The sequence below is a fragment of the Leuresthes tenuis genome, unplaced genomic scaffold (assembly GCF_036924035.1).
Source record: "Leuresthes tenuis unplaced genomic scaffold, fLeuTen1.0.hap1 SCAF_12, whole genome shotgun sequence".
NCBI lineage: Eukaryota > Metazoa > Chordata > Actinopteri > Atheriniformes > Atherinopsidae > Leuresthes > Leuresthes tenuis.
In genome coordinates, this window is record NW_027325366.1 from 34,321,644 (window position 1) to 34,348,995 (window position 27,352).

Sequence of the window (27,352 nt, forward strand, 5' to 3'; positions counted from 1 at the left end):
GTAGCGCTCGGTAGGTCATTCCACCATCGTGGGACGACACATGAACAGAGTTTGGATTGTCTTAGGCGTGGTGTAGGAGCTGCTAGACGACAATCCTGGGACCAACGGAGGGACCCAGTTGGGACAGAAGCCTTTGCAGGAGCATTCAAGTAGATGGAGCCGCTCCATTAAGCTCTTTGTAGCTAACATCATTTACGTTTCATTTGTCTTTTCTTTGTTGTAAACTAAACATGGTTGTGTGTCTCCCAGAGCCAGCAGCCTTCTCTAAGAAGCTGAAGGACGTGTCGGTTGAGAAAGGCAAACCTTTAACTCTGGAGTGCTCCTACACGGGAACTCCAAAGATCGCCGTAAACTGGTACAAAGACGGCCAGCAGATCTTTGCTTCGTACAAGTACAACATCACCACAACAGAGAGCTCCTGCCTCCTGGAGTGCCTCAGCACCGACGACAAGGAGGCTGCAGGGACGTACTGCTGCCAGGTGTCCAACGATGCCGGGAAGGACTCGTGTGAGGCAGCCGTGTCCATTCTGGGTCAGTGAGCAGAACCTTCCTGTCAGCTGTAACTAAAGATATCTGAACAACCCGCCGCCGTCCCCCCTCTGACCAGCAGAGGTCCTCACTGTCACCTTTTCTCTGCGCCTACAGAGCCGCCGTACTTTGTTGAGGCGCTGGAGCCCATGGAGGTGACGGCGGGAGACGCCGTGTGTCTGAAGTGTCAGGTGGCGGGAACACCTGAGATCAAGGTGTCCTGGTTCAAGGCCGACGGTAAAGTCAGGTCCGGCCCCACCTGCAAGCTCGAGTACCTGAAGGGCGTGGCCTGTCTGAAGCTCAGCAAAGCCACCAAAGCTGACATCGGAGAGTACACCTGCAGGGCGGAGAACACCATTGGCTCCGCCTCCTCCACCTGCAGGCTCCATGTGCTCGGTAACCCCTGGTTCAAGCTTTATTTGGAAATAAAAAAGGTGAATTTCAAACACAGGCGATCATGTTAGTAACAAATCTGTAACTTTGTCTCGTCCAGAGGCCAAAACGCCACCGTCCTTCCCCAAGAAGATCACCAGCCTTCAGGAGACTCAGGGTCAGCCGGTGCGGTTCGAGTGCCGCGTCGCCGGCTCCTCACCCATCGAGGTGTCGTGGCTGAAAGACGGCGAGCCTCTGGCGCAGAGAGGCGAGTTCTCCATGCTGTACGATGACAACACGGCCGTGCTGCAGATCAGCCGTGGCGAGATGAGGCATTCTGGGGAGTACACCTGCGTGGCCACCAACAGCGTGGGCTCAGCCTCCTGCAGAGCCAAGCTCACCCTGCAAGGTCTGTGGCTTTGGCTTCAAATGCTAACTTCATGCTTCTGATTTCAGGCAAAGAAAGATTCTTCTGTTTAGTCTGAGACTCTGAGGCAGAGTTTCTCAACCTTTCCGTCATCGGTCACGAACATCACAGCATGAGCTCGCAGCTCTGAGGCTGTAGAACCAACATAAACCTTTTAATAGCTTTACAGGGGACATATCATGCTGCTTTCATTGTATTTTTACTGTTTGGATCTACAGGCAGAACTTTGCACGATCTTTTAGACTCTTTGTGCAGCCGCTCAGGTCAGACACTTTAACAGGAAGTCTTGTACAACTCTTGATGAGCCCCTCTTTATTCAGAAAGCCCAGACCTCTCCAACACAGCCAGACTCGAGGAGCACGAAGCTGATCCGATGTTACCAGGAACGCTTGAGTTGAATTACTGAGGAAACCTCTTGGGTGAAATGTCCTCAAGTATCAGCTGCAAAGTCCAGTGAAGCCCGATTCAATCGCTGTTAGATACTCATGAGCTGCAGGACTGATTATCTTTCTGAGACAGCAGGCAAACTACGGTGCAGTAAAAGGGCCAAAATTAAGGCAGTGGAGCACTCAGCAGAGTTTATATCCCTGAGGCATTCACCTACATATTTCTGCTAACTAACCAAGCTGCCCACCTCTCTGCTCACCAGCCGGCTGAAGCTAACTGGATTGGTTAACTTCTTCTTCTCTAAGCAGCAGCAGCAGATTGTGCCGCACGCTGCTGCCCCCTTCTGTTGACCCCTGTTACTGCAGCCTGCAGCTAAATGAAGTATAAAATAAGTTAAACACCTCTTCATCAGTGATGTTGTTGCTGTGTTTTTATTTTAGGGACACATTATGCACTTTCATCACAAAGTGCTCCCATTTTATCATAATAAATGGATATTTGAGCTCAGTTTTTATTAACTGGGTGTTTACAGCTGCATTTTACTTCTCCTTGGTGGTCAGAAATGATCAGTTACAGTGAAAATCCATTTCATAACAGCCAGAAAAGGAAAAAGATGACTTTACAGCTGTGCTTCAGAGAAATCTAATCGGTGTCTGGTTTAAACGGGATTCTTTAGGCTCTTATTTCTTTAGACTTTTATTGATTTAGTCTTGCTGCTTCTTCCTGTTAACGCCCAGCTGAGACAGTCACAGGTGAAACGAGACGTCAGCAGCGCCTGCTGCTCATTGGTCGGGCCAGTCTCCGGCTTCAGTGCGACGGCCTCCTGCTGCATGTGTTTAACTCTACTGAGAGCAGTTTCCCTGTTTAACTCCACTGAGAGCAGTTTCCCTGTTTAACTCCACTGAGAGCAGTTTCCCTGTTTAACTCCACTGAGAGCAGTTTCCATGTTTAACTCCACTGAGAGCAGTTTCCCTGTTTAACTCCACTGAGAGCAGTTTCCCTGTTTAACTCCACTGAGAGCAGTTTCCCTGTTTAACTCCACTGAGAGCAGTTTCCATGTTTAACTCCACTGAGAGCAGTTTCCCTGTTTAACTCCACTGAGAGCAGTTTCCCTGTTTAACTCCACTGAGAGCAGTTTCCATGTTTAACTCTACTGAGAGCAGTTTCCATGTTTAACTCTACTGAGAGCAGTTTCCCTGTTTAACTCCACTGAGAGCAGTTTCCATGTTTAACTCTACTGAGAGCAGTTTCCATGTTTAACTCTACTGAGAGCAGTTTCCCTGTTTAACTCCACTGAGAGCAGTTTCCCTGTTTAACTCCACTGAGAGCAGTTTCCCTGTTTAACTCTACTGAGAGCAGTTTCCATGTTTAACTCTACTGAGAGCAGTTTCCCTGTTTAACTCCACTGAGAGCAGTTTCCATGTTTAACTCTACTGAGAGCAGTTTCCATGTTTAACTCTACTGAGAGCAGTTTCCCTGTTTAACTCCACTGAGAGCAGTTTCCCTGTTTAACTCTACTGAGAGCAGTTTCCCTGTTTAACTCCACTGAGAGCAGTTTCCCTGTTTAACTCTACTGAGAGCAGTTTCCCTGTTTAACTCCATGTTTAACTCTACTGAGAGCAGTTTCCCTGTTTAACTCTACTGAGAGCAGTTTCCCTGTTTAACTCCATGTTTAACTCCACTGAGAGCAGTTTCCATGTTTAACTCTACTGAGAGCAGTTTCCCTGTTTAACTCCACTGAGAGCAGTTTCCATGTTTAACTCCACTGAGAGCAGTTTCCCTGTTTAACTCCACTGAGAGCAGTTTCCCTGTTTAACTCTACTGAGAGCAGTTTCCATGTTTAACTCCACTGAGAGCAGTTTCTATGTTTAACTCCACTGAGAGCAGTTTCCCTGTTTAACTTTACTGAGAGCAGTTTCCATGTTTAACTCCTCTGAGAGCAGTTTCCCTGTTTAACTCTACTGAGAGCAGTTTCCCTGTTTAACTCTACTGAGAGCAGTTTCCCTGTTTAACTCCACTGAGAGCAGTTTCCCTGTTTAACTCCATGTTTAACTCTACTGAGAGCAGTTTCCCTGTTTAACTCTACTGAGAGCAGTTTCCATGTTTAACTCCACTGAGAGCAGTTTCTATGTTTAACTCCACTGAGAGCAGTTTCCCTGTTTAACTCTACTGAGAGCAGTTTCCATGTTTAACTCCTCTGAGAGCAGTTTCCCTGTTTAACTCTACTGAGAGCAGTTTCCCTGTTTAACTCTACTGAGAGCAGTTTCCCTGTTTAACTCTACTGAGAGCAGTTTCCCTGTTTAACTCCATGTTTAACTCTACTGAGAGCAGTTTCCCTGTTTAACTCTACTGAGAGCAGTTTCCCTGTTTAACTCCATGTTTAACTCCACTGAGAGCAGTTTCCCTTTTTAACTCCACTGAGAGCAGTTTCCATGTTTAACTCTACTGAGAGCAGTTTGCATGTTTAACTCCACTGAGAGCAGTTTCCCTTTTTAACTCCACTGAGAGCAGTTTCCCTGTTTAACTCCACTGAGAGCAGTTTCCATGTTTAACTCCACTGAGAGCAGTTTCCCTGTTTAACTCCACTGAGAGCAGTTTCCGTGTTTAACTCCACTGAGAGCAGTTTCCATGTTTAACTCCACTGAGAGCAGTTTCCCTGTTTAACTCTACTGAGAGCAGTTTCCGTGTTTAACTCCACTGAGAGCAGTTTCCATGTTTAACTCCACTGAGAACAGTTTCCATGTTTAACTCCACTGAGAGCAGTTTCCCTGTTTAACTCTACTGAGAGCAGTTTCCATGTTTAACTCCACTGAGAACAGTTTCCCTGTTTAACTCTACTGAGAGCAGTTTCCATGTTTAACTCCACTGAGAGCAGTTTCCCTGTTTAACTCTACTGAGAGCAGTTTCCATGTTTAACTCCACTGAGAGCAGTTTCCATGTTTAACTCCACTGAGAACAGTTTCCATGTTTAACTCCACTGAGAGCAGTTTCCCTGTTTAACTCTACTGAGAGCAGTTTCCATGTTTAACTCCACTGAGAACAGTTTCCCTGTTTAACTCTACTGAGAGCAGTTTCCATGTTTAACTCCACTGAGAGCAGTTTCCCTGTTTAACTCCACTGAGAGCAGTTTCCATGTTTAACTCTACTGAGAGCAGTTTCCATGTTTAACTCCACTGAGAACAGTTTCCATGTTTAACTCCACTGAGAGCAGTTTCCCTGTTTAACTCTACTGAGAGCAGTTTCCCTGTTTAACTCCACTGAGAGCAGTTTCCATGTTTAACTCCACTGAGAGCAGTTTCCATGTTTAACTCCACTGAGAGCAGTTTCCCTGTTTAACTCTACTGAGAGCAGTTTCCGTGTTTAACTCCACTGAGAGCAGTTTCCATGTTTAACTCCACTGAGAACAGTTTCCATGTTTAACTCCACTGAGAGCAGTTTCCCTGTTTAACTCTACTGAGAGCAGTTTCCATGTTTAACTCCACTGAGAACAGTTTCCCTGTTTAACTCTACTGAGAGCAGTTTCCATGTTTAACTCCACTGAGAGCAGTTTCCCTGTTTAACTCTACTGAGAGCAGTTTCCATGTTTAACTCCACTGAGAGCAGTTTCCATGTTTAACTCCACTGAGAACAGTTTCCATGTTTAACTCCACTGAGAGCAGTTTCCCTGTTTAACTCTACTGAGAGCAGTTTCCATGTTTAACTCCACTGAGAACAGTTTCCCTGTTTAACTCTACTGAGAGCAGTTTCCATGTTTAACTCCACTGAGAGCAGTTTCCCTGTTTAACTCCACTGAGAGCAGTTTCCATGTTTAACTCCACTGAGAGCAGTTTCCATGTTTAACTCCACTGAGAACAGTTTCCATGTTTAACTCCACTGAGAGCAGTTTCCCTGTTTAACTCTACTGAGAGCAGTTTCCATGTTTAACTCCACTGAGAACAGTTTCCATGTTTAACTCCACTGAGAGCAGTTTCCCTGTTTAACTCTACTGAGAGCAGTTTCCATGTTTAACTCCACTGAGAGCAGTTTCCATGTTTAACTCCACTGAGAGCAGTTTCCATGTTTAACTCCACTGAGAGCAGTTTCCATGTTTAACTCCACTGAGAGCAGTTTCCATGTTTAACTCCACTGAGAGCAGTTTCCATGTTTAACTCCATGTTTAACTCTACTGAGAGCAGTTTCCCTGTTTAACTCTACTGAGAGCAGTTTCCCTGTTTAAATCCACTGAGAGCAGTTTCCCTGTTTAACTCCACTGAGAGCAGTTTCCATGTTTAACTCCACTGAGAGCAGTTTCCATGTTTAACTCCATGTTTAACTCCACTGAGAGCAGTTTCCATGTTTAACTCCACTGAGAACAGTTTCCATGTTTAACTCCACTGAGAGCAGTTTCCATGTTTAACTCTACTGAGAGCAGTTTCCATGTTTAACTCCATGTTTAACTCCACTGAGAGCAGTTTCCCTGTTTAACTCTACTGAGAGCAGTTTCCATGTTTAACTCCATGTTTAACTCCACTGAGAGCAGTTTCCATGTTTAACTCCACTGAGAGCAGTTTCCATGTTTAACTCTACTGAGAGCAGTTTCCATGTTTAACTCTACTGAGAGCAGTTTCCCTGTTTAACTCTACTGAGAGCAGTTTCCCTGTTTAACTCTACTGAGAGCAGTTTCCATGTTTAACTCCATGTTTAACTCCACTGAGAGCAGTTTCCATGTTTAACTCCACTGAGAGCAGTTTCCATGTTTAACTCTACTGAGAGCAGTTTCCATGTTTAACTCTACTGAGAGCAGTTTCCCTGTTTAACTCTACTGAGAGCAGTTTCCCTGTTTAACTCTACTGAGAGCAGTTTCCATGTTTAACTCCATGTTTAACTCTACTGAGAGCAGTTTCCATGTTTAACTCCACTGAGAGCAGTTTCCATGTTTAACTCCACTGAGAGCAGTTTCCCTGTTTAACTCTACTGAGAGCAGTTTCCCTGTTTAACTCCACTGAGAACAGTTTCCATGTTTAACTCCACTGAGAGCAGTTTCCCTTTTTAACTCCACTGAGAGCAGTTTCCCTGTTTAACTCTACTGAGAGCAGTTTCCCTGTTTAACTCCATGTTTAACTCCACTGAGAGCAGTTTCCATGTTTAACTCTACTGAGAGCAGTTTCCCTGTTTAACTCCACTGAGAGCAGTTTCCATGTTTAACTCCACTGAGAGCAGTTTCCCTGTTTAACTCCACTGAGAGCAGTTTCCCTGTTTAACTCTACTGAGAGCAGTTTCCATGTTTAACTCCACTGAGAGCAGTTTCTATGTTTAACTCCACTGAGAGCAGTTTCCCTGTTTAACTTTACTGAGAGCAGTTTCCATGTTTAACTCCTCTGAGAGCAGTTTCCCTGTTTAACTCTACTGAGAGCAGTTTCCCTGTTTAACTCTACTGAGAGCAGTTTCCCTGTTTAACTCCACTGAGAGCAGTTTCCCTGTTTAACTCCATGTTTAACTCTACTGAGAGCAGTTTCCCTGTTTAACTCTACTGAGAGCAGTTTCCATGTTTAACTCCACTGAGAGCAGTTTCTATGTTTAACTCCACTGAGAGCAGTTTCCCTGTTTAACTCTACTGAGAGCAGTTTCCATGTTTAACTCCTCTGAGAGCAGTTTCCCTGTTTAACTCTACTGAGAGCAGTTTCCCTGTTTAACTCTACTGAGAGCAGTTTCCCTGTTTAACTCTACTGAGAGCAGTTTCCCTGTTTAACTCCATGTTTAACTCTACTGAGAGCAGTTTCCCTGTTTAACTCTACTGAGAGCAGTTTCCCTGTTTAACTCCATGTTTAACTCCACTGAGAGCAGTTTCCCTTTTTAACTCCACTGAGAGCAGTTTCCATGTTTAACTCTACTGAGAGCAGTTTGCATGTTTAACTCCACTGAGAGCAGTTTCCCTTTTTAACTCCACTGAGAGCAGTTTCCCTGTTTAACTCCACTGAGAGCAGTTTCCATGTTTAACTCCACTGAGAGCAGTTTCCCTGTTTAACTCCACTGAGAGCAGTTTCCGTGTTTAACTCCACTGAGAGCAGTTTCCATGTTTAACTCCACTGAGAGCAGTTTCCCTGTTTAACTCTACTGAGAGCAGTTTCCGTGTTTAACTCCACTGAGAGCAGTTTCCATGTTTAACTCCACTGAGAACAGTTTCCATGTTTAACTCCACTGAGAGCAGTTTCCCTGTTTAACTCTACTGAGAGCAGTTTCCATGTTTAACTCCACTGAGAACAGTTTCCCTGTTTAACTCTACTGAGAGCAGTTTCCATGTTTAACTCCACTGAGAGCAGTTTCCCTGTTTAACTCTACTGAGAGCAGTTTCCATGTTTAACTCCACTGAGAGCAGTTTCCATGTTTAACTCCACTGAGAACAGTTTCCATGTTTAACTCCACTGAGAGCAGTTTCCCTGTTTAACTCTACTGAGAGCAGTTTCCATGTTTAACTCCACTGAGAACAGTTTCCCTGTTTAACTCTACTGAGAGCAGTTTCCATGTTTAACTCCACTGAGAGCAGTTTCCCTGTTTAACTCCACTGAGAGCAGTTTCCATGTTTAACTCTACTGAGAGCAGTTTCCATGTTTAACTCCACTGAGAACAGTTTCCATGTTTAACTCCACTGAGAGCAGTTTCCCTGTTTAACTCTACTGAGAGCAGTTTCCCTGTTTAACTCCACTGAGAGCAGTTTCCATGTTTAACTCCACTGAGAGCAGTTTCCATGTTTAACTCCACTGAGAGCAGTTTCCCTGTTTAACTCTACTGAGAGCAGTTTCCGTGTTTAACTCCACTGAGAGCAGTTTCCATGTTTAACTCCACTGAGAACAGTTTCCATGTTTAACTCCACTGAGAGCAGTTTCCCTGTTTAACTCTACTGAGAGCAGTTTCCATGTTTAACTCCACTGAGAACAGTTTCCCTGTTTAACTCTACTGAGAGCAGTTTCCATGTTTAACTCCACTGAGAGCAGTTTCCCTGTTTAACTCTACTGAGAGCAGTTTCCATGTTTAACTCCACTGAGAGCAGTTTCCATGTTTAACTCCACTGAGAACAGTTTCCATGTTTAACTCCACTGAGAGCAGTTTCCCTGTTTAACTCTACTGAGAGCAGTTTCCATGTTTAACTCCACTGAGAACAGTTTCCCTGTTTAACTCTACTGAGAGCAGTTTCCATGTTTAACTCCACTGAGAGCAGTTTCCCTGTTTAACTCCACTGAGAGCAGTTTCCATGTTTAACTCCACTGAGAGCAGTTTCCATGTTTAACTCCACTGAGAACAGTTTCCATGTTTAACTCCACTGAGAGCAGTTTCCCTGTTTAACTCTACTGAGAGCAGTTTCCATGTTTAACTCCACTGAGAACAGTTTCCATGTTTAACTCCACTGAGAGCAGTTTCCCTGTTTAACTCTACTGAGAGCAGTTTCCATGTTTAACTCCACTGAGAGCAGTTTCCATGTTTAACTCCACTGAGAGCAGTTTCCATGTTTAACTCCACTGAGAGCAGTTTCCATGTTTAACTCCACTGAGAGCAGTTTCCATGTTTAACTCCACTGAGAGCAGTTTCCATGTTTAACTCCATGTTTAACTCTACTGAGAGCAGTTTCCCTGTTTAACTCTACTGAGAGCAGTTTCCCTGTTTAAATCCACTGAGAGCAGTTTCCCTGTTTAACTCCACTGAGAGCAGTTTCCATGTTTAACTCCACTGAGAGCAGTTTCCATGTTTAACTCCATGTTTAACTCCACTGAGAGCAGTTTCCATGTTTAACTCCACTGAGAACAGTTTCCATGTTTAACTCCACTGAGAGCAGTTTCCATGTTTAACTCTACTGAGAGCAGTTTCCATGTTTAACTCCATGTTTAACTCCACTGAGAGCAGTTTCCCTGTTTAACTCTACTGAGAGCAGTTTCCATGTTTAACTCCATGTTTAACTCCACTGAGAGCAGTTTCCATGTTTAACTCCACTGAGAGCAGTTTCCATGTTTAACTCTACTGAGAGCAGTTTCCATGTTTAACTCTACTGAGAGCAGTTTCCCTGTTTAACTCTACTGAGAGCAGTTTCCCTGTTTAACTCTACTGAGAGCAGTTTCCATGTTTAACTCCATGTTTAACTCCACTGAGAGCAGTTTCCATGTTTAACTCCACTGAGAGCAGTTTCCATGTTTAACTCTACTGAGAGCAGTTTCCATGTTTAACTCTACTGAGAGCAGTTTCCCTGTTTAACTCTACTGAGAGCAGTTTCCCTGTTTAACTCTACTGAGAGCAGTTTCCATGTTTAACTCCATGTTTAACTCTACTGAGAGCAGTTTCCATGTTTAACTCCACTGAGAGCAGTTTCCATGTTTAAGTCCACTGAGAGCAGTTTCCCTGTTTAACTCTACTGAGAGCAGTTTCCCTGTTTAACTCCACTGAGAACAGTTTCCATGTTTAACTCCATGTTTAACTCCACTGAGAGCAGTTTCCATGTTTAACTCCACTGAGAGCAGTTTCCCTGTTTAACTCCACTGAGAGCAGTTTCCCTGTTTAACTCCACTGAGAGCAGCTTCCCTGTTTAACTCCACTGAGAGCAGTTTCCCTGTTTAACTCCACTGAGAGCAGTTTCCCTGTTTAACTCTACTGAGAGCAGTTTCCATGTTTAACTCCACTGAGAGCAGTTTCCCTGTTTAACTCCACTGAGAGCAGTTTCCCTGTTTAACTCCACTGAGAGCAGTTTCCATGTTTAACTCCACTGAGAGCAGTTTCCCTTTTTAACTCCACTGAGAGCAGTTTCCCTGTTTAACTCTACTGAGAGCAGTTTCCATGTTTAACTCCACTGAGAGCAGTTTCCCTGTTTAACTCCACTGAGAGCAGTTTCCCTGTTTAACTCCACTGAGAGCAGTTTCCATGTTTAACTCCACTGAGAGCAGTTTCCATGTTTAACTCCACTGAGAGCAGTTTCCATGTTTAACTCCACTGAGAGCAGTTTCCATGTTTAACTCCACTGAGAGCAGTTTCCCTGTTTAACTCTACTGAGAGCAGTTTCCATGTTTAACTCCACTGAGAGCAGTTTCCATGTTTAACTCCACTGAGAGCAGTTTCCCTGTTTAACTCCACTGAGAGCAGTTTCCATGTTTAACTCCACTGAGAGCAGTTTCCCTGTTTAACTCCACTGAGAGCAGTTTCCATGTTTAACTCCACTGAGAACAGTTTCCATGTTTAACTCCACTGAGAGCAGTTTCCCTGTTTAACTCTACTGAGAGCAGTTTCCATGTTTAACTCCACTGAGAACAGTTTCCCTGTTTAACTCTACTGAGAGCAGTTTCCATGTTTAACTCCACTGAGAGCAGTTTCCCTGTTTAACTCTACTGAGAGCAGTTTCCATGTTTAACTCCACTGAGAGCAGTTTCCATGTTTAACTCCACTGAGAACAGTTTCCATGTTTAACTCCACTGAGAGCAGTTTCCCTGTTTAACTCTACTGAGAGCAGTTTCCATGTTTAACTCCACTGAGAACAGTTTCCATGTTTAACTCCACTGAGAGCAGTTTCCCTGTTTAACTCTACTGAGAGCAGTTTCCATGTTTAACTCCACTGAGAGCAGTTTCCATGTTTAACTCCACTGAGAGCAGTTTCCATGTTTAACTCCACTGAGAGCAGTTTCCATGTTTAACTCCACTGAGAGCAGTTTCCATGTTTAACTCCACTGAGAGCAGTTTCCCTGTTTAACTCTTCTGAGAGCAGTTTCCATGTTTAACTCTACTGAGAGCAGTTTCCATGTTTAACTCCACTGAGAGCAGTTTCCATGTTTAACTCCACTGAGAGCAGTTTCCATGTTTAACTCCACTGAGAGCAGTTTCCATGTTTAACTCCACTGAGAGCAGTTTCCATGTTTAACTCCACTGAGAGCAGTTTCCCTGTTTAACTCTACTGAGAGCAGTTTCCCTGTTTAACTCTACTGAGAGCAGTTTCCATGTTTAACTCCACTGAGAGCAGTTTCCATGTTTAACTCCACTGAGAGCAGTTTCCCTGTTTAACTCTACTGAGAGCAGTTTCCATGTTTAACTCCACTGAGAGCAGTTTCCATGTTTAACTCCACTGAGAGCAGTTTCCCTGTTTAACTCCACTGAGAGCAGTTTCCATGTTTAACTCCACTGAGAGCAGTTTCCATGTTTAACTCCATGTTTAACTCCACTGAGAGCAGTTTCCATGTTTAACTCCACTGAGAACAGTTTCCATGTTTAACTCCACTGAGAGCAGTTTCCCTGTTTAACTCTACTGAGAGCAGTTTCCCTGTTTAACTCTACTGAGAGCAGTTTCCATGTTTAACTCCATGTTTAACTCCACTGAGAGCAGTTTCCATGTTTAACTCCACTGAGAGCAGTTTCCATGTTTAACTCCACTGAGAGCAGTTTCCATGTTTAACTCTACTGAGAGCAGTTTCCATGTTTAACTCTACTGAGAGCAGTTTCCCTGTTTAACTCTACTGAGAGCAGTTTCCATGTTTAACTCCACTGAGAGCAGTTTCCCTGTTTAACTCTACTGAGAGCAGTTTCCATGTTTAACTCCACTGAGAGCAGTTTCCATGTTTAACTCTACTGAGAGCAGTTTCCATGTTTAACTCTACTGAGAGCAGTTTCCATGTTTAACTCTACTGAGAGCAGTTTCCCTGTTTAACTCTACTGAGAGCAGTTTCCATGTTTAACTCCACTGAGAGCAGTTTCCCTGTTTAACTCTACTGAGAGCAGTTTCCATGTTTAACTCCACTGAGAGCAGTTTCCATGTTTAACTCTACTGAGAGCAGTTTCCATGTTTAACTCTACTGAGAGCAGTTTCCATGTTTAACTCTACTGAGAGCAGTTTCCATGTTTAACTCCACTGAGAGCAGTTTCCATGTTTAACTCCATGTTTAACTCTACTGAGAGCAGTTTCCATGTTTAACTCCACTGAGAGCAGTTTCCATGTTTAACTCCACTGAGAGCAGTTTCCCTGTTTAACTCTACTGAGAGCAGTTTCCCTGTTTAACTCCACTGAGAACAGTTTCCATGTTTAACTCCATGTTTAACTCCACTGAGAGCAGTTTCCCTGTTTAACTCCACTGAGAGCAGTTTCCCTGTTTAACTCCACTGAGAGCAGTTTCCCTGTTTAACACTACTGAGAGCAGTTTCCATGTTTAACTCCACTGAGAGCAGTTTCCCTGTTTAACTCCACTGAGAGCAGTTTCCCTGTTTAACTCCACTGAGAGCAGTTTCCATGTTTAACTCCACTGAGAGCAGTTTCCCTGTTTAACTCTACTGAGAGCAGTTTCCATGTTTAACTCCACTGAGAACAGTTTCCCTGTTTAACTCTACTGAGAGCAGTTTCCCTGTTTAACTCCACTGAGAGCAGTTTCCATGTTTAACTCTACTGAGAGCAGTTTCCCTGTTTAACTCCACTGAGAGCAGTTTCCATGTTTAACTCTACTGAGAGCAGTTTCCATGTTTAACTCCACTGAGAGCAGTTTCCATGTTTAACTCCACTGAGAGCAGTTTCCCTGTTTAACTCCACTGAGAGCAGTTTCCCTTTTTAACTCCACTGAGAGCAGTTTCCCTGTTTAACTCCATGTTTAACTCCACTGAGAGCAGTTTCCCTGTTTAACTCCACTGAGAGCAGTTTCCATGTTTAACTCCACTGAGAGCAGTTTCCCTGTTTAACTCCACTGAGAGCAGTTTCCATGTTTAACTCCATGTTTAACTCTACTGAGAGCAGTTTCCCTGTTTAACTCCACTGAGAGCAGTTTCCATGTTTAACTCTACTGAGAGCAGTTTCCCTGTTTAACTCTACTGAGAGCAGTTTCCCTGTTTTCACATTCATAAGACAGAAAGCATCATATGTCCTCTGCCAGGTTGAGAAACTCTGCTGTGAACAGCTCGTGTGCGTTTACTGCTCTCAGAGCAGCTTCTGTCAGCTGTTTGATGACCAAACTGTTGGGATGTGTCCATCTAAAGTTGTCCTGTTGTCTTATCTTCCTCCTGCTCCTGCACGGCCTGCAGAACCCAGATACCCGCCGGTCTTTGACAGGAAGCTGTCACCACAGGAGGTGACGGTGGGTGACAGCATCGAGCTGGAGTGTCACATGACCGGCTCTGCCCCCATTAAAGTCACATGGTCCAAAGACCACAAAGACATTCGCTCTGGGGGGAACTATAAGCTGAGCTGTGTGGATAACACGCCCCACCTGACCATTCTGAAGGCAGATAAAGCCGACACGGGGAGATACTTCTGCCATGCCTCTAATGACATGGGGAAAGACTCTTGTTCCTCTGATATCACTGTCAAAGGTATTTGAACCCGGGCCACACTCATGTCCTCCCGGTCCTCTTCTCTAACACACTGCAGCCCCTGGGGGGCGTTTCTTTGTAGAAAAGTAGAAAAACACACTTCTTCTCTTCACTGTGACTCTCTCCTCTTGATTTCAGAGCGTAAAAATCCTCCAGTGTTCACCAAAAAGCCCTCCGAGCACATCGAGGACACGGAGGGCAAACTGGTGAAACTCGAGGGCCGGGTCAGCGGCTCGCAGCCCATCTCAGTCAGCTGGTTCAAAGACAGCAAAGAGATTTCCGGCTCCAACAAATATGACATCAGCTTTAAGAGTAACGTGGCGGTGCTCTGCATAAAGGGCAGCCAGGTGACCGACAGTGGCAGGTACTCCTGCCAGGCCTCCAACGAAGCTGGAAAAGTCTCCTGCGACGTCACTCTGGGCATCTATGGTGGGTTTCATGTGCAAAGATGGCCAACATCAGCTCTGAGTCTGGGGAACAACTCAGATAATTACTGAAGACAGCTTCTGTCTGTTTCAGCCTGCAGCTAGAACGCTAAAATGTGTGATCTGTGAGGAATCTTCAGGCTTTCTTATGCAGATATTTCTTTCCCAGCGAGCTGGGGAACCTTTGGCCTCCTCTTTGTGCTGCAGAACTTTTCACCACAAATGTTGCTGCATAGAAACAGAATGAGTCTCTGACTGAGTTGTCCATGTTTGTTGTCTTAGATAAATCTTTTTTAAACGCGTTAGCTTCAGAGGAAACAGTTGAAATCAAGTTTTAGGAGCTTTTTAGGAGCTTTTTAGGAGCTTTTAGGAGCTTTTTAGGAGCTTTTTAGGAGCTTTAAAGCCATTGAAGCGCAGCACTGATTCCCCTTCTGAGATCTTTCATCTGACCTGCAGAGTCTAAGAAGCCTCCCGTGTTTGACGTCCCGCTCAAACCGGTGACCGTGGAGGAAGGCGAGAAGCTGAGCCTCAGGTGCCACGTCTGTGGGTCTCCTCCTCTGAAGATCCAGTGGATGAAGGACAGGAAGGAGCTGGCGTCTGCCGGCAGCACCAGGATCAGCTTCTCTGACGGCATGGCCTGCTTGGAGATCAGCTCGACCTCCAGGCACGACGCAGGCGATTACCTCTGCAAGGCCACCAACGACGCCGGCAGCGAGTTCTGCAAGGCCAAAGTCACAGTGAAAGGTAAGGGCTGAAGCTCAGCCGGTGGTCGGTCAGCACGTGTCACAGATCTGAGGCATGAGGTCCGTGTTGTTCTGTTGCAGAGAAACCAGGAGCAGCTCCACCCGCTGAAGCTCCAGCAGCTACTCCGACCAAAAAGCTGGACAATCTGTTCTTCATCGAGGAGCCCAAAGCTGCGCACGTCACAGAGAGTAAGAGGCTGACGCCACCACAGGTTTGACTGCACGCCTTGCTGTTTCTGTCCTAACGCTCCTGCTGCGGCTCCACAGAGGGAACCGCCACCTTCATCGCTAAGGTGGGCGGGGACCCCATCCCCAGCGTCAAGTGGATGAAGGGGAAGTGGCGCCAGCTCACGCACGGCGGCCGGATCTCCATCCAGCAGAAAGGCCAGGAGGCCAAGCTGGAGATCAAAGAAGTGACCAAGTCCGACTCGGGTCAGTACCGCTGCGTCGCCGCCAACAAGCACGGCGAGATCGAGTGCAACGCCGACATGCACGTGGACGAAAAGAAGGCTACGCAGATGGAGGGAGACCTGCGAGCCAAACTCAAGAAGTGAGTTCAGCTTTATTCAGATAAAGCAGCTTCAGACCTCCACAGTGTGAACTCAAGCTGCGTTATAAGCACGAAAAACCCGTTTTATCCCGTTTAATAACTGAAACCTGTTCAAATTAATCTTTTCAAGCCTATTCAGGCGTCCTCTGCCTGTCAACAGTTACATCATCAGTACAAACGCTGTTACATCTCCAACCAGTCCATCCTCTGCTGTTAGATCTCAGCAGAACTCTGGCTGCAGGGTTTTGGATCAGCTGGAGGCTTTTCAGAGAATCTGTGGGACAGAACAATAATAAAGAATTACAGTAGTTCAGTCCTGAAGGAACAGATGCATGGAGCAGTTTCTCTGCCCTGAGACAGGATGGTCCTGATTTTAGTGATATTACGAAGGTGAAAGAAGGCAGAAACCTGTTTTATATGGAGTTAAAGGACAGATCCTGGTCAGAAATAACTCCAAGGTTCCTCCCTGTAGAACTAGAAGCCAAAGAAATACCATAGAGAGTAACTATATAGCGAGGCAGTTTCAAGAACTTCAGTTTTGTCTGAATTTAAAAGCAGAAAGTTCTGAGTCATCCAGGTCTTTATGTCTTTAAGACAGGCTTGTAGTCTGACCAACCTGTTGGTTTCATCTGGTTTCATAGATAAGTACAGCTGAGTATCATCAGCATAACAATGGAACTTTATGCCATGCTGTCTGATAAAGTTACCTAATGGAAGCATGTAGAAAGTAAAAAGAATATTCAGTAATTAGCTGCAGTCTCCATCTTAACAAGGTCACAACGTCTCATTTGTCTCGCTCTTAGGACACCATCAAAGCAGAAGAGTCCACAGGAAGAGAAGGATATCGACATCGTTGAGCTGCTGAGGAATGTGGATCCCAAAGAGTACGAGAAATACGCCCGAATGTACGGCATCACTGACTACAGAGGCCTGCTGCAGGCCATCGAGCAGCTCAAGAAAGAGAGAGCCGAAGAGAGTGGGAGACCGGTGAGGCTCCGACAGTCTGAGGGTGGACGTCTGAGGACGTCTGAGGATGTTTGTGGACGTCTGAGGACATCTGTGGATGTTTGTGGACGTCTGAGGAAGTCTGAGGATGTTTGTGGAAGTCTGAGGATGTTTGTGGACGTCTGTGGATGTTTGTGGACGTCTGAGGATGTTTGTGGAAGTCTGAGGACGTCTGTGGACGTCTGCGGACGTCTGTGGACGTCTGTGGAAGTCTGAGGATGTTTGTGGACGTCTGAGGATGTTTGTGGACGTCTGTGGTCCTGAGTAACTCTGCTGCTGTTGTTGTTGACAGGAAATTGAACGTGGAGACAGAGAGTCTGATGAGGACATGGCTCGACTGGTGGCCGACCTGCAGAAGAGGATGGAGAGGACAGAGGTGAGGACAGGTTCCCTGTTACACTGCAGCCTGAGACATGAGGCCCATCCTTATCAGGGCAGGAGGGCGGATCCCACGAGTCAGGCTGCGAGTATGGTCATAAACAACAAAAAGAACATCTGGCAGCTACAAACTCCTCCCACTTCCTCAGTTTGATCTGATGAGGAATCTTAAAGCTGAACCTGCTGCTGGGTTTGAAAGGCAAAAATAAACAGATTCTGGTTCTGCTTTTATTCCAACTGGAGTCCAACATTTAAACTTCTTTAGTAAAAGAGAAAAAGGTTTTATTATTACGATACTTTCATCGTGTTGTATGAATGATTCTGATGGAAAAAAGCCTTAAATCTGGTTTTGGTAAGCCGTGACCTGACCTCCATCTCTCAGTGCAGCCGGCTATAAACAGCTGCTCATAATGTGTGTCAGACTTCATGAAGCCCTGTGAAACGCTGCTGGTTAACCATCTCCCCGCTCCTCAGCCTGTCACTGTGGTGAAGGACATCTCCAACCAGTCCGTCCTCACCAACGAGGAGGCGCTGTTCGAGTGCCAGATCAAGATCAACTACCCTGAGATCACCATGTCCTGGTACAAGGGCACGCAGAAGCTGGACAGCGGCGACAAGTACGACATCAGCATCAGCGGCGACCGCCACCTGCTCAGGATCAGGAGGTGCCAGCCGGCCGACCAGGGCAACTACAGGGTGGTGTGTGGGCCGCACATCTCCAGCGCCAAGCTCACCGTCACGGGTCAGTACTCACAGCCTCTGACTCAGCAGTCCGGGCTTAGTGCAGATCTGAACTTAGTGCTCTTCTTCAGAGTTCAGTCCTGTCTCATGTAGAACCGAGCGCAGGAAGGTTAACTCCTGAACCTCTCTCTGTGCTCTGTGTTGCAGAGGTGGAGGTGGAGAAGCACCTGCAGGACACGTCGGGTAAGGAAGGCCACTCGACCTCTCTGTCTTGTCAGTTGTCTGTCCCTAACGTAGAGGCTCAGTGGTTTAAGAACGGCCAGCAGTTAGAGATGAAGGGCCGGTTCACGTCCGAGGTGAAGCACAAAGTTCAGAAGCTTCTGATCAGAGACCTGAAGTCTGAAGACCAGGGCAGATACACCTGCAGGTACCAGCACCTGGAGTCCTCGGCGGACCTCTGGGTGGAAGGTTCGTACCTGTCCTGGATGCTCCGCCCACTAACCTCTTTCGACTCATCACTCTGAGACTAATGCTGGCGATGTGGCCTCTTTTTTCTCTTTCTTCTCGGATTTGTCCTCCTCTGTCTTAATACTCTTCATCATTATCTTGCAAAATCGTCCACCATCGCACCGTCTTTGTCTTTCTACACCCACTCAAACCCTCCATCCTCTCAGCCAGCGGCCATCTTAACGCCCATAAACCCCTCTGATGGTCGTTTCTAACCAGCTGGATGTTGTGTCAGCTCCTCTCATACATTCCCAGTTGTGATGCCAAACCCGCTGACCCACTCACGTCTTTATCTGTTTTAGCTGAACAAATTCATTTCACCAAACGCATCCACAACATTGATGTCAACGAGCGCCAGTCGGCCACCTTCGAGTGCGAGGTGTCCTTCGACAACGCTATCGTTTCCTGGTACAAAGACACCTGGGAACTGAAAGAAAGCCCTAAGTACACCTTCAGAAGTGAGGGCCGAAGACATTTCATGGTCATCCGAAACGTGACCATCGAAGACGAAGGTGTGTAGAGCGCCATGGCGCCCCAGAGGCCCGTCACAAAGCCCAGCAGATTTTTCCTCATTGTTTCTGTGACCTGAGTGTCTGCATTACTAATCCCATGTAGGCGTGTACTCAGTGATTGTGAGGTTGGAGCCCAGAGGAGAGGCTAAGAGCACAGCTGAGCTTTATTTGTCTGGCAAAGGTACAGTTCTCGGTCAGGCCTCATCTTTTCTGCTTCTGCTCCTCTGGTGTCTGTCTTTAACGCCATGTTCACTCTTCCCTCTCCACAGAGATCCAACTGGCCATGGTGCCAAAGGGTACGTATTTGGTTTTTAAACACTTACACAGCCTTATTTAATGGGTCTGGGACATTTTTGGAAATCCTCTTGTTTCGTGGTCAGTGGAGTCAGACCGCTGATGGATCAGCTGATGGATCAGCTGATGGATCAGCTGTTGGATCAGCTGATGGATCAGCTGTTGGATCAGCTGATGGATCAGCGGCGCCAGAGCGCTGATGGATCAGCTGATGGATCAGCTGATGGATCAGTGGCGTCAGACCGCTGATGGATCAGCTGATGGATCAGCTGTTGGATCAGCTGATGGATCAGCTGATGGATCAGCTGTTGGATCAGCTGATGGATCAGCTGATGGATCAGCGGCGCCATCGCTGCCCCGGTTCTGTTGAAGCTGTGAGCAGAATTACATGTTCAGACTGTTCCAAACTCAGGTTGAAAAAGGCTTCCTGGTATTAATGAAGCTCGGCTCAGGGAGCTTCTGCTTCACATCAGGCAGAAGTAAAGAAGTTGGTTTTATGGTTCAGACCAAATGATACCGAAAAGCTTTATCTGACAGCCAAATATGAAAATGTATGTTACCAGGATCTGTTCTAATGTTTGACTCGGGGTGTAAAAACCTTCATTCTGGAGGTTTGTTTCTGTTTTACTCAAAGTTATCCACAGACTCACATCTGGATCCAGGAATCCATAAAGCAATAAGAACAGCACATCTGTAAACAGCTGCGCTGCTCCTGTTGGTTTAGATATTCAGAGAAGAAGACTGTCATCTACAGCCTGTCCAACATCTCTGATGGAAGGCAAGAGGAGTTCCCCAAAAGTGTCCCAAACAGCTTCAACATGAAGTTCTTTCCTGAAAAACTGCTTTAATGACGTCCCTCCAGGATTCAGGAGCTTTTCACAGTTTCTTCCTCAGGCCTGAATGTGAACATAGTTTATAAATTTATGATATGAGTCATCATGCAAGCAGTGGAAAACTGTAAAGCCTAAACACTTAGAGACAGCAGGGGGAGAAGAAGGGTCTCAGAGATCTGAGCTGGAATCACAGCATCCTGGAGGGACTCAGGACGAAGATCTTTAGTTTGAACTTTATTCCATATTCTGTAGATGTCCCAGACTCCTCAGTCCAGAGGCCTGAGGCGCCGTCATCTGTAGCTCTTCAAGGTAAGACGAGTCCAGCTCTTCCAGCACGGATTCAGAATCAGCAGCAGCCGCTGACCTCTTTCATTGTTCTGTCTTTTAAAGAATCCACTGAGTTGTTTCAGTATGAAGAAACCATTGAACAGAGAGGTATTTCCTGCGTTCTTCAGACTTTAACTAACACACGTCTCTTATGATGAATAAACACCTCCGTCACACTAACCCAGACACAACCAACAGTCTGTCGCTGCTAATGACGGGAACACAAAATGTTTTGTTTTCCAAGACTCGGCCGAATATTCGTATCACTACGAAGAAGAGGTGGAGCAGAGAGGTACGACATGCTTCCTTCTCACTTCATCCTCCTCACCACCATCAAACCATCTGAGCACTAATCTAATGAACCCTTAAGCATCACTAAAGAAGTTTATGCTCCTTAAAATGACGCTTTCTGACCCCCCCGGGCTGAAATGGCCCCTGGGAGCAGAGATACCACAGTCCATGACTTTGGTCTCCGGGCTGCATCCCAACGGGGCCTTTGGATGGCGTTAATGTGTGCGGCTGTGCATGTGTAACCCCCCCAGCCTGTAGGGGGAGCCAAAGAGCAGGAAACAGCAGGGCTCACACAGAGACTCGTTCTATGGCAGTAACCCCCCCCAGCCTGTAGGGGGAGCCAAAGAGCAGGAAACAGCAGGGCTCACACAGAGACTCGTTCTATGGCAGTAACCCCCCCAGCCTGTAGGGGGAGCCAAAGAGCAGGAAACAGCAGGGCTCACACAGAGACTCGTTCTATGGCAGTAACCCCCCCCAGCCTGTAGGGGGAGCCAAAGAGCAGGAAACAGCAGGGCTCACACAGAGACTCGATCTATGGCAGTAACCCCCCCAGCCTGTAGGGGGAGCCAAAGAGCAGGAAACAGCAGGGCTCACACAGAGACTCGTTCTATGGCAGTAACCCCCCCAGCCTGTAGGGGGAGCCAAAGAGCAGGAAACAGCAGGGCTCACACAGAGACTCGATCTATGGCAGTAACCCCCCCAGCCTGTAGGGGGAGCCAAAGAGCAGGAAACAGCAGGGCTCACACAGAGACTCGTTCTATGGCAGTAACCCCCCCAGCCTGTAGGGGGAGCCAAAGAGCAGGAAACAGCAGGGCTCACACAGAGACTCATTCTATGGCAGTAACCCCCCAGCCTGTAGGGGGAGCCAAAGAGCAGGAAACAGCAGGGCTCACACAGAGACTCATTCTATGGCAGTAACCCCCCAGCCTGTAGGGGGAGCCAAAGAGCAGGAAACAGCAGGGCTCACACAGAGACTCATTCTATGGCAGTAACCCCCCAGCCTGTAGGGGGAGCCAAAGAGCAGGAAACAGCAGGGCTCACACAGAGACTCGTTCTATGGCAGTAACCCCCCAGCCTGTAGGGGGAGCCAAAGAGCAGGAAACAGCAGGGCTCACACAGAGACTCATTCTATGGCAGTAACCCCCCCCCCCCCCCCCCCCAGCCTGTAGGGGGAGCCAAAAAGCAGGAAACAGCAGGGCTCACAGAGAGACTCGTTCTATGGCAGTAACCCCCCCCCCCCCCCAGCCTGTAGGGGGAGCCAAAAAGCAGGAAACAGCAGGGCTCACAGAGAGACTCGTTCTATGGCAGTAACCCCCCCCCCCCAGCCTGTAGGGGGAGCCAAAGAGCAGGAAACAGCAGGGCTCACACAGAGACTCGATCTATGGCAGTAACCCCCCCCCAGCCTGTAGGGGGAGCCAAAAAGCAGGAAACAGCAGGGCTCACAGAGAGACTCGTTCTATGGCAGTAACCCCCCCAGCCTGTAGGGGGGGCCAAAGAGCAGGAAACAGCAGGGCTCACACAGAGACTCGTTCTATGGCAGTAACCCCCCCAGCCTGTAGGGGGAGCCAAAGAGCAGGAAACAGCAGGGCTCACACAGAGACTCATTCTATGGCAGTAACCCCCCCCCAGCCTGTAGGGGGAGCCAAAGAGCAGGAAACAGCAGGGCTCACACAGAGACTCGATCTATGGCAGTAACCCCCCCAGCCTGTAGGGGGAGCCAAAGAGCAGGAAACAGCAGGGCTCACACAGAGACTCGTTCTATGGCAGTAACCCCCCAGCCTGTAGGGGGAGCCAAAGAGCAGGAAACAGCAGGGCTCACACAGAGACTCGTTCTATGGCAGTAACCCCCCCAGCCTGTAGGGGGAGCCAAAGAGCAGGAAACAGCAGGGCTCACACAGAGACTCGTTCTATGGCAGTAACCCCCCCAGCCTGTAGGGGGAGCCAAAGAGCAGGAAACGGACCAAATTCTCTGCTCGTTTGGGTCAGTGATGCCGGTTAAAGCTGAACTGACCGATTAAAGCAGCAGGTTCAGTTTAACTGATCTGACTCTCTTCGTCTTTCTGTCCTTCTGTGTTTTGTGAAAAATTTACCATAAATGTCTTTGTTTTGCTTCTTTGTTTGTGAAAACGTCTTCTTTTCTTCACTCTAACAGCCAACTTTAACGCTCTCCCACCTGCCTTAGTTTCGCTGTTTCACCCTCAAAGCCGAACCATGTGGAAAGTAAAGCGAATGTGCAGAATCAGTTCCTTAAGCTAACAGCTATCAGGGAGTTGCTTTTGGCGCAGATGGCGTCTTTGGTTCACGTGAAACAGCATCAGTGTTTGGTCTCTGAACTGTTCGCCTCACGCTTGTTGTCTTTTGTCACTTTTGTGGTCGTCGCACCTTCAGTGGAGTTCCAGAGCCGGACCGAAGAGACGGTGACACAGCAGGTGTCCCTGACCAAAGGTAACACGCCACCTGTGTGATGTCAGAGCGCTCTTTGTCTTCCTGTTTTAACCTCTTTGAGCTCATTAAAGTCTCCTGCTTTAAGTCTAAAACTTCTTCTCCCGGCTGCCGGAGATCAGTCCTGGTTACTGTCTCCTTTCCTGTGTGACTCAGACTGTTTAACCCAGATTAAAACGAGGTTAACTCAGTTGTTTACAGTGAGTTTCTGGTCTGATGATGTGTGAGTTTCTGGTCTGATGATGTGTTTCTGGTCTGATGTGTGTGTTTCTGGTCTGATGTGTGTGTTTCTGGTCTGATGTGTGAGTTTCTGGTCTGATGATGTGAGTTTCTGGTCTGATGTGTGAGTTTCTGGTCTGATGTGTGAGTTTCTGGTCTGATGTGTGAGTTTCTGGTCTGATGTGTGAGTTTCTGGTCTGATTATGTGTGTTTCTGGTCTGATTATGTGTGTTTCTGGTCTGATGATGTGTGTGTTTCTGGTCTGATTATGTGAGTTTCTGGTCTGATTATGTGTGTTTCTGGTCTGATTATGTGTGTTTCTGGTCTGATTATGTGTGTTTCTGGTCTGATGTGTGAGTTTCTGGTCTGATGATGTGTGTTTCTGGTCTGATGTGTGAGTTTCTGGTCTGATGTGTGAGTTTCTGGTCTGATGTGTGAGTTTCTGGTCTGATGTGTGAGTTTCTGGTCTGATTATGTGTGTTTCTGGTCTGATTATGTGTGTTTCTGGTCTGATGATGTGTGTGTTTCTGGTCTGATTATGTGAGTTTCTGGTCTGATTATGTGTGTTTCTGGTCTGATTATGTGTGTTTCTGGTCTGATTATGTGAGTTTCTGGTCTGAAGGTGTGTGTTTCTGGTCTGATGTGTGAGTTTCTGGTCTGATGATGTGTGCTCCGATCTGTTTCTTCTTCCCCACCAGCTGCCAGAGTTGCTGTTGAGGAGAAAGTGGAGACCAAGAAAGTTGAGCTGAGGGAGGAAACCCCGACGAAAGGTAGGTCTTTTTGTCCTGTTCTGCTGCAGCGGTCCCTCTCTGACCTGCAGTCCTGTGATGCTCACCTTGTTCATGTCTTTCAGTTCCCAAAGCAGAGAAAAAGCCAGAGGAAAAGCCAGAGGAGAAGCCAGAGGAGAAGCCAGAGGAGAAGCCGGCAGCAGCTGTGAAGGAACCAGAACCAAAGAAAGGTACAAAGCTGCTCCTGTTCACGTCCAGATTCATGTTTGCACTTTAAAAAGCTTTGTCTGCCTGATCTCTGGCACCATAACCTCCTTTAACGCTTCACATGGTGAAATCTCTCTTGGTTTAACTGAACTTTTGAAGCAGTGGAGCCCAGAAAGCCCGTGGAAGAGAAGGTTCCCGTGGTTTCAGTCCCAGAGAAGAAGCAGGCTCCTGCTCCCAAAGGTATCCTCCCTCTGCTGAACTTCCTCTGGCTTTGCTTGACTCTCTTTGTGTGTTGATCAGATTCACTTCCCTTCCTTTGGTTCCTTTGGGTTCATTGTGTGTCTGAATGTATCTTAAAAGAAGCAGAGGAGGTGAAGAAGCCCGGCGCCGCTCCCTCGCTGCCTGCTGAGAAGCCCCGACAGCCGGAGAAAGGTTTGTCTTCCTCTCTGTGGTGTCCGAGCAGCAGCTCCTCGTGTTCGGTCCTGATGTCAGTTTGTTTGTGTCTGTTTTCCACCTGAGACTCTTTGAATTCTTTCAAACTCTTCTTCATGCGTTTTAACGCCTCCGCTGTCTGTTGCATACGTGAAGATGAGCCTCAGCTTCCAGCAGAGCCCAAAAAGGTGGCCCCTGCAGCTAAGCCCAAACCTGAACCAGCTCCCGGAGCAGAACCTGAAGCCAAGCCGGTGCCGGCACAGAAGCCGGCGACGCCTCCGTCCAAAGGTACCTGCTGTGTGTTAAAGTGTGTTAAAGTGTGTTAAAGTGTGTTAAAGTGTGCGTCTCTCTGTGGAAAACTGTGCAGCTTCCAGCGTGGGAGCGAATCTTTCATCTAAAACTGTCGCTTTAAGTCCCTGAACCAGAACCAGAAGCCCCAAAACCAAAGCCAGAACCAGGAAAAGTAAAACCAGAACTCCGTAAACCTGAGCCGACTGTCAAGAAGCCTGAGCCCGGCGTCACCAAGCCAGAACCTTCAGAACCTGCTGCGAGGAGACCCGAAGCAGAAGTGAGAGCAGCAGAACCCGCCGTGCCAGAACCAGAACCTCCCAAAACCAGACCAGAACCAACAGCTGCACCAAAGGAGCCTCAGAGGAAAGGTACTGATGCAGCTCAGGAGCTTTTCCCGCCTTCACTCCATCATCCAACTTTAACTCCTCATCACTCTTGAACTTTAACCCGGAAGTGCTGTGTGTGTGTTTAACATCAGAACCACGCAGAAGGCGCCTCCTCAGCGCCTGAGTGGCGCCTCCTCAGCGCCTGAGTGGCGCCTCCTCAGCGCCTGAGTGGCGCCTGACCTCCTCAGCGCCTGAGTGGCGCCTAACCTCCTCAGGGCCTGAGTGGCGCCTCCTCAGGGCCTGAGTGGCGCCTCCTCAGGGCCTGAGTGGCGCCTAACCTCCTGCGTTGCAGCGGCTGAGTGGCGCCTGACCTCCTCAGGGCCTGAGTGGCGCCTCCTCAGGGCCTGAGTGGCGCCTAACCTCCGCGTGGCAGCGCCTGAGTGGCGCCTCCTCAGGGCCTGAGTGGCGCCTAACCCCCGCGTTGCAGCGGCTGCACGTCCTGTTTGCTGCTTCAGTTGAACGGTTCTTGTGTGACACTCGGCAGAGTGTTTGTCGGGTTCTAACTTCCCTCTTTAAGGCTTCTCATGTCTCTGAACCCAACTCTTTAAAGTTCCCGTGGAGGAGAAAACCCCGGAGCCTCCGAAAGCTGCGAAGAAAGCCGAGGTCGGCGCCCCCCCCAAAGAAGAGCCGACAGAGAAGCAGAGAGGTATTCACATGGATGTTTGTTCAGGAACAGCAGCTTCTGTTCACCTTGTTTTAACGAGCTGAGGAACTGTTTTACTCAAATCACCACAGAATTAAGCGTTCTCAGTGGTTAATGTGTTCAGCTTTTAGAAAAATAGAATAATCAGACCACAAAGGGTAACTCCCTCAGTTCGTCAGGGAGCTTTGCTGCCTGAGAAAGGGTCATTTGAGTAAACCTCAGCCTTATCTGTGCGTCAGCACATGCTTCTGCTCGTTACACTCATGTCTTCTGCATGTTTTTGTGTCAAACCCTCTTAAAGCTCTGAAGCCCAAAGCTAAACCTGCTCTTGAAGAGGTGCCTGAAAAAGTAGCTCAGAAGGTGCCTGATAAAACCGCTGAACCAGCAGGCGAGAGGCGGCCGCCGGGCAGAGCCGAGGAGGAAACCCCCGAGGTGGTTCCAGAGAAAAAACCGACACCTGAGAGAAAACTGGAGGCAAAGATGCCTGCAAAAGGTGCTCCCAGGGTGGAGCAGGAAGACAGGAAGACACCTGAGAAGGTTTCTGTAAAAGCTGAAAAGGTGTTGCAGAAACAGACCGAGAGGACCTCTGTGGAGGAAAGAGTTTCTGTACAAACGCCTGAGGTTTCTGTAAAAGCTGAAAAGGTGTTGCAGAAACAGACCGAGAGGACCTCTGTGGAGGAAAGAGTTTCTGTACAAACGCCTGAGAAGGTTTCTGTAAAAGCTGAAAAGGTGTTGCAGAAACAGACCGAGAGGACCTCTGTGGAGGAAAGAGTTTCTGTACAAACGCCTGAGAAGGTTTCTGTAAAAGCTGAAAAGGTGCTGCAGAAACAGACCGAGAGGACCTCTGTGGAGGAAAGAGTTTCTGTACAAACGCCTGAGAAGGTTTCTGGAGTCAGAGCGAAAGCAGCAGAAACTCTCCCTGAAGGTACAGCTGAGGCAGACCTCTTTCTTTCTTTCTTTGTCTTTTTGAAGCAGCAGCTCCTCCTCAGCATCGCTGCAGAAAGATGAACTCTTTGATCTATTAAACAATAATCTAATCACTCATAATGAACGGAGTGAATCAGAGCTTCCTTCAGTCTGCAGCAGATGTTGAGCTGTTTAAAACCTCTCTGAGGCTGCTTTGTGTGTTGTGTGCAGATTATTACCAAATGTTTGTTTGCTAACTGTGCAAATCTTCTTTAAATCTTCTTTAAATCTTCTTTTAATCTCTTCATCTTGGATTAAAAACTGATTTATTCTTTAAAAGAAACCGAAGCCAAGAAGATTGAGAGGATTCGTCCCGCAGATCAGGAGAAAGGTACCGACTATGTGAAACCTGCTGGAGTAACGTTAACCACATCTTAACACCTGATGGTGGAGTGCAGCCTCCCTATCTGCTGTCTGCTAACCCTGATGTCTGTCTTTGTGTTTGTTACCTCTTGGCGCCGCCTCATGACGCCTTCTTCCTCTTCCT

The 27,352-nt window shown here is 47.3% G+C and overlaps 2 protein-coding genes across 2 annotated transcripts in view; one reads left to right on the forward strand and one right to left on the reverse strand.

Moving 5' to 3' along the window:
* LOC140319808 (uncharacterized) overlaps window positions 1-27,352 on the reverse strand; it is a 481,384-nt gene that overhangs the window by 318,902 nt on the left and 135,130 nt on the right. The window lies entirely within an intron of this gene.
* The window catches only part of ttn.2 (titin, tandem duplicate 2), a 196,714-nt gene that overhangs the window by 60,055 nt on the left and 109,307 nt on the right, over window positions 1-27,352 (forward strand). Inside the window, exons 69-95 of the mRNA XM_072397655.1 lie at window positions 250-531; window positions 646-924; window positions 1,022-1,309; window positions 13,718-14,005; window positions 14,144-14,434; window positions 14,887-15,174; window positions 15,255-15,362; window positions 15,441-15,723; window positions 16,527-16,710; window positions 17,021-17,104; window positions 17,581-17,848; window positions 17,995-18,255; window positions 18,597-18,806; window positions 18,910-18,987; window positions 19,076-19,102; window positions 20,186-20,368; window positions 20,505-20,552; window positions 22,940-22,996; window positions 23,911-23,982; window positions 24,066-24,170; window positions 24,310-24,387; window positions 24,508-24,579; window positions 24,736-24,867; window positions 25,005-25,238; window positions 25,807-25,902; window positions 26,201-26,392; window positions 27,146-27,196. Of these exons, the coding sequence (XP_072253756.1) occupies window positions 250-531; window positions 646-924; window positions 1,022-1,309; window positions 13,718-14,005; window positions 14,144-14,434; window positions 14,887-15,174; window positions 15,255-15,362; window positions 15,441-15,723; window positions 16,527-16,710; window positions 17,021-17,104; window positions 17,581-17,848; window positions 17,995-18,255; window positions 18,597-18,806; window positions 18,910-18,987; window positions 19,076-19,102; window positions 20,186-20,368; window positions 20,505-20,552; window positions 22,940-22,996; window positions 23,911-23,982; window positions 24,066-24,170; window positions 24,310-24,387; window positions 24,508-24,579; window positions 24,736-24,867; window positions 25,005-25,238; window positions 25,807-25,902; window positions 26,201-26,392; window positions 27,146-27,196 (4,539 nt within the window). The remainder of the gene's footprint in view (window positions 1-249; window positions 532-645; window positions 925-1,021; window positions 1,310-13,717; window positions 14,006-14,143; window positions 14,435-14,886; window positions 15,175-15,254; window positions 15,363-15,440; window positions 15,724-16,526; window positions 16,711-17,020; window positions 17,105-17,580; window positions 17,849-17,994; window positions 18,256-18,596; window positions 18,807-18,909; window positions 18,988-19,075; window positions 19,103-20,185; window positions 20,369-20,504; window positions 20,553-22,939; window positions 22,997-23,910; window positions 23,983-24,065; window positions 24,171-24,309; window positions 24,388-24,507; window positions 24,580-24,735; window positions 24,868-25,004; window positions 25,239-25,806; window positions 25,903-26,200; window positions 26,393-27,145; window positions 27,197-27,352) is intronic.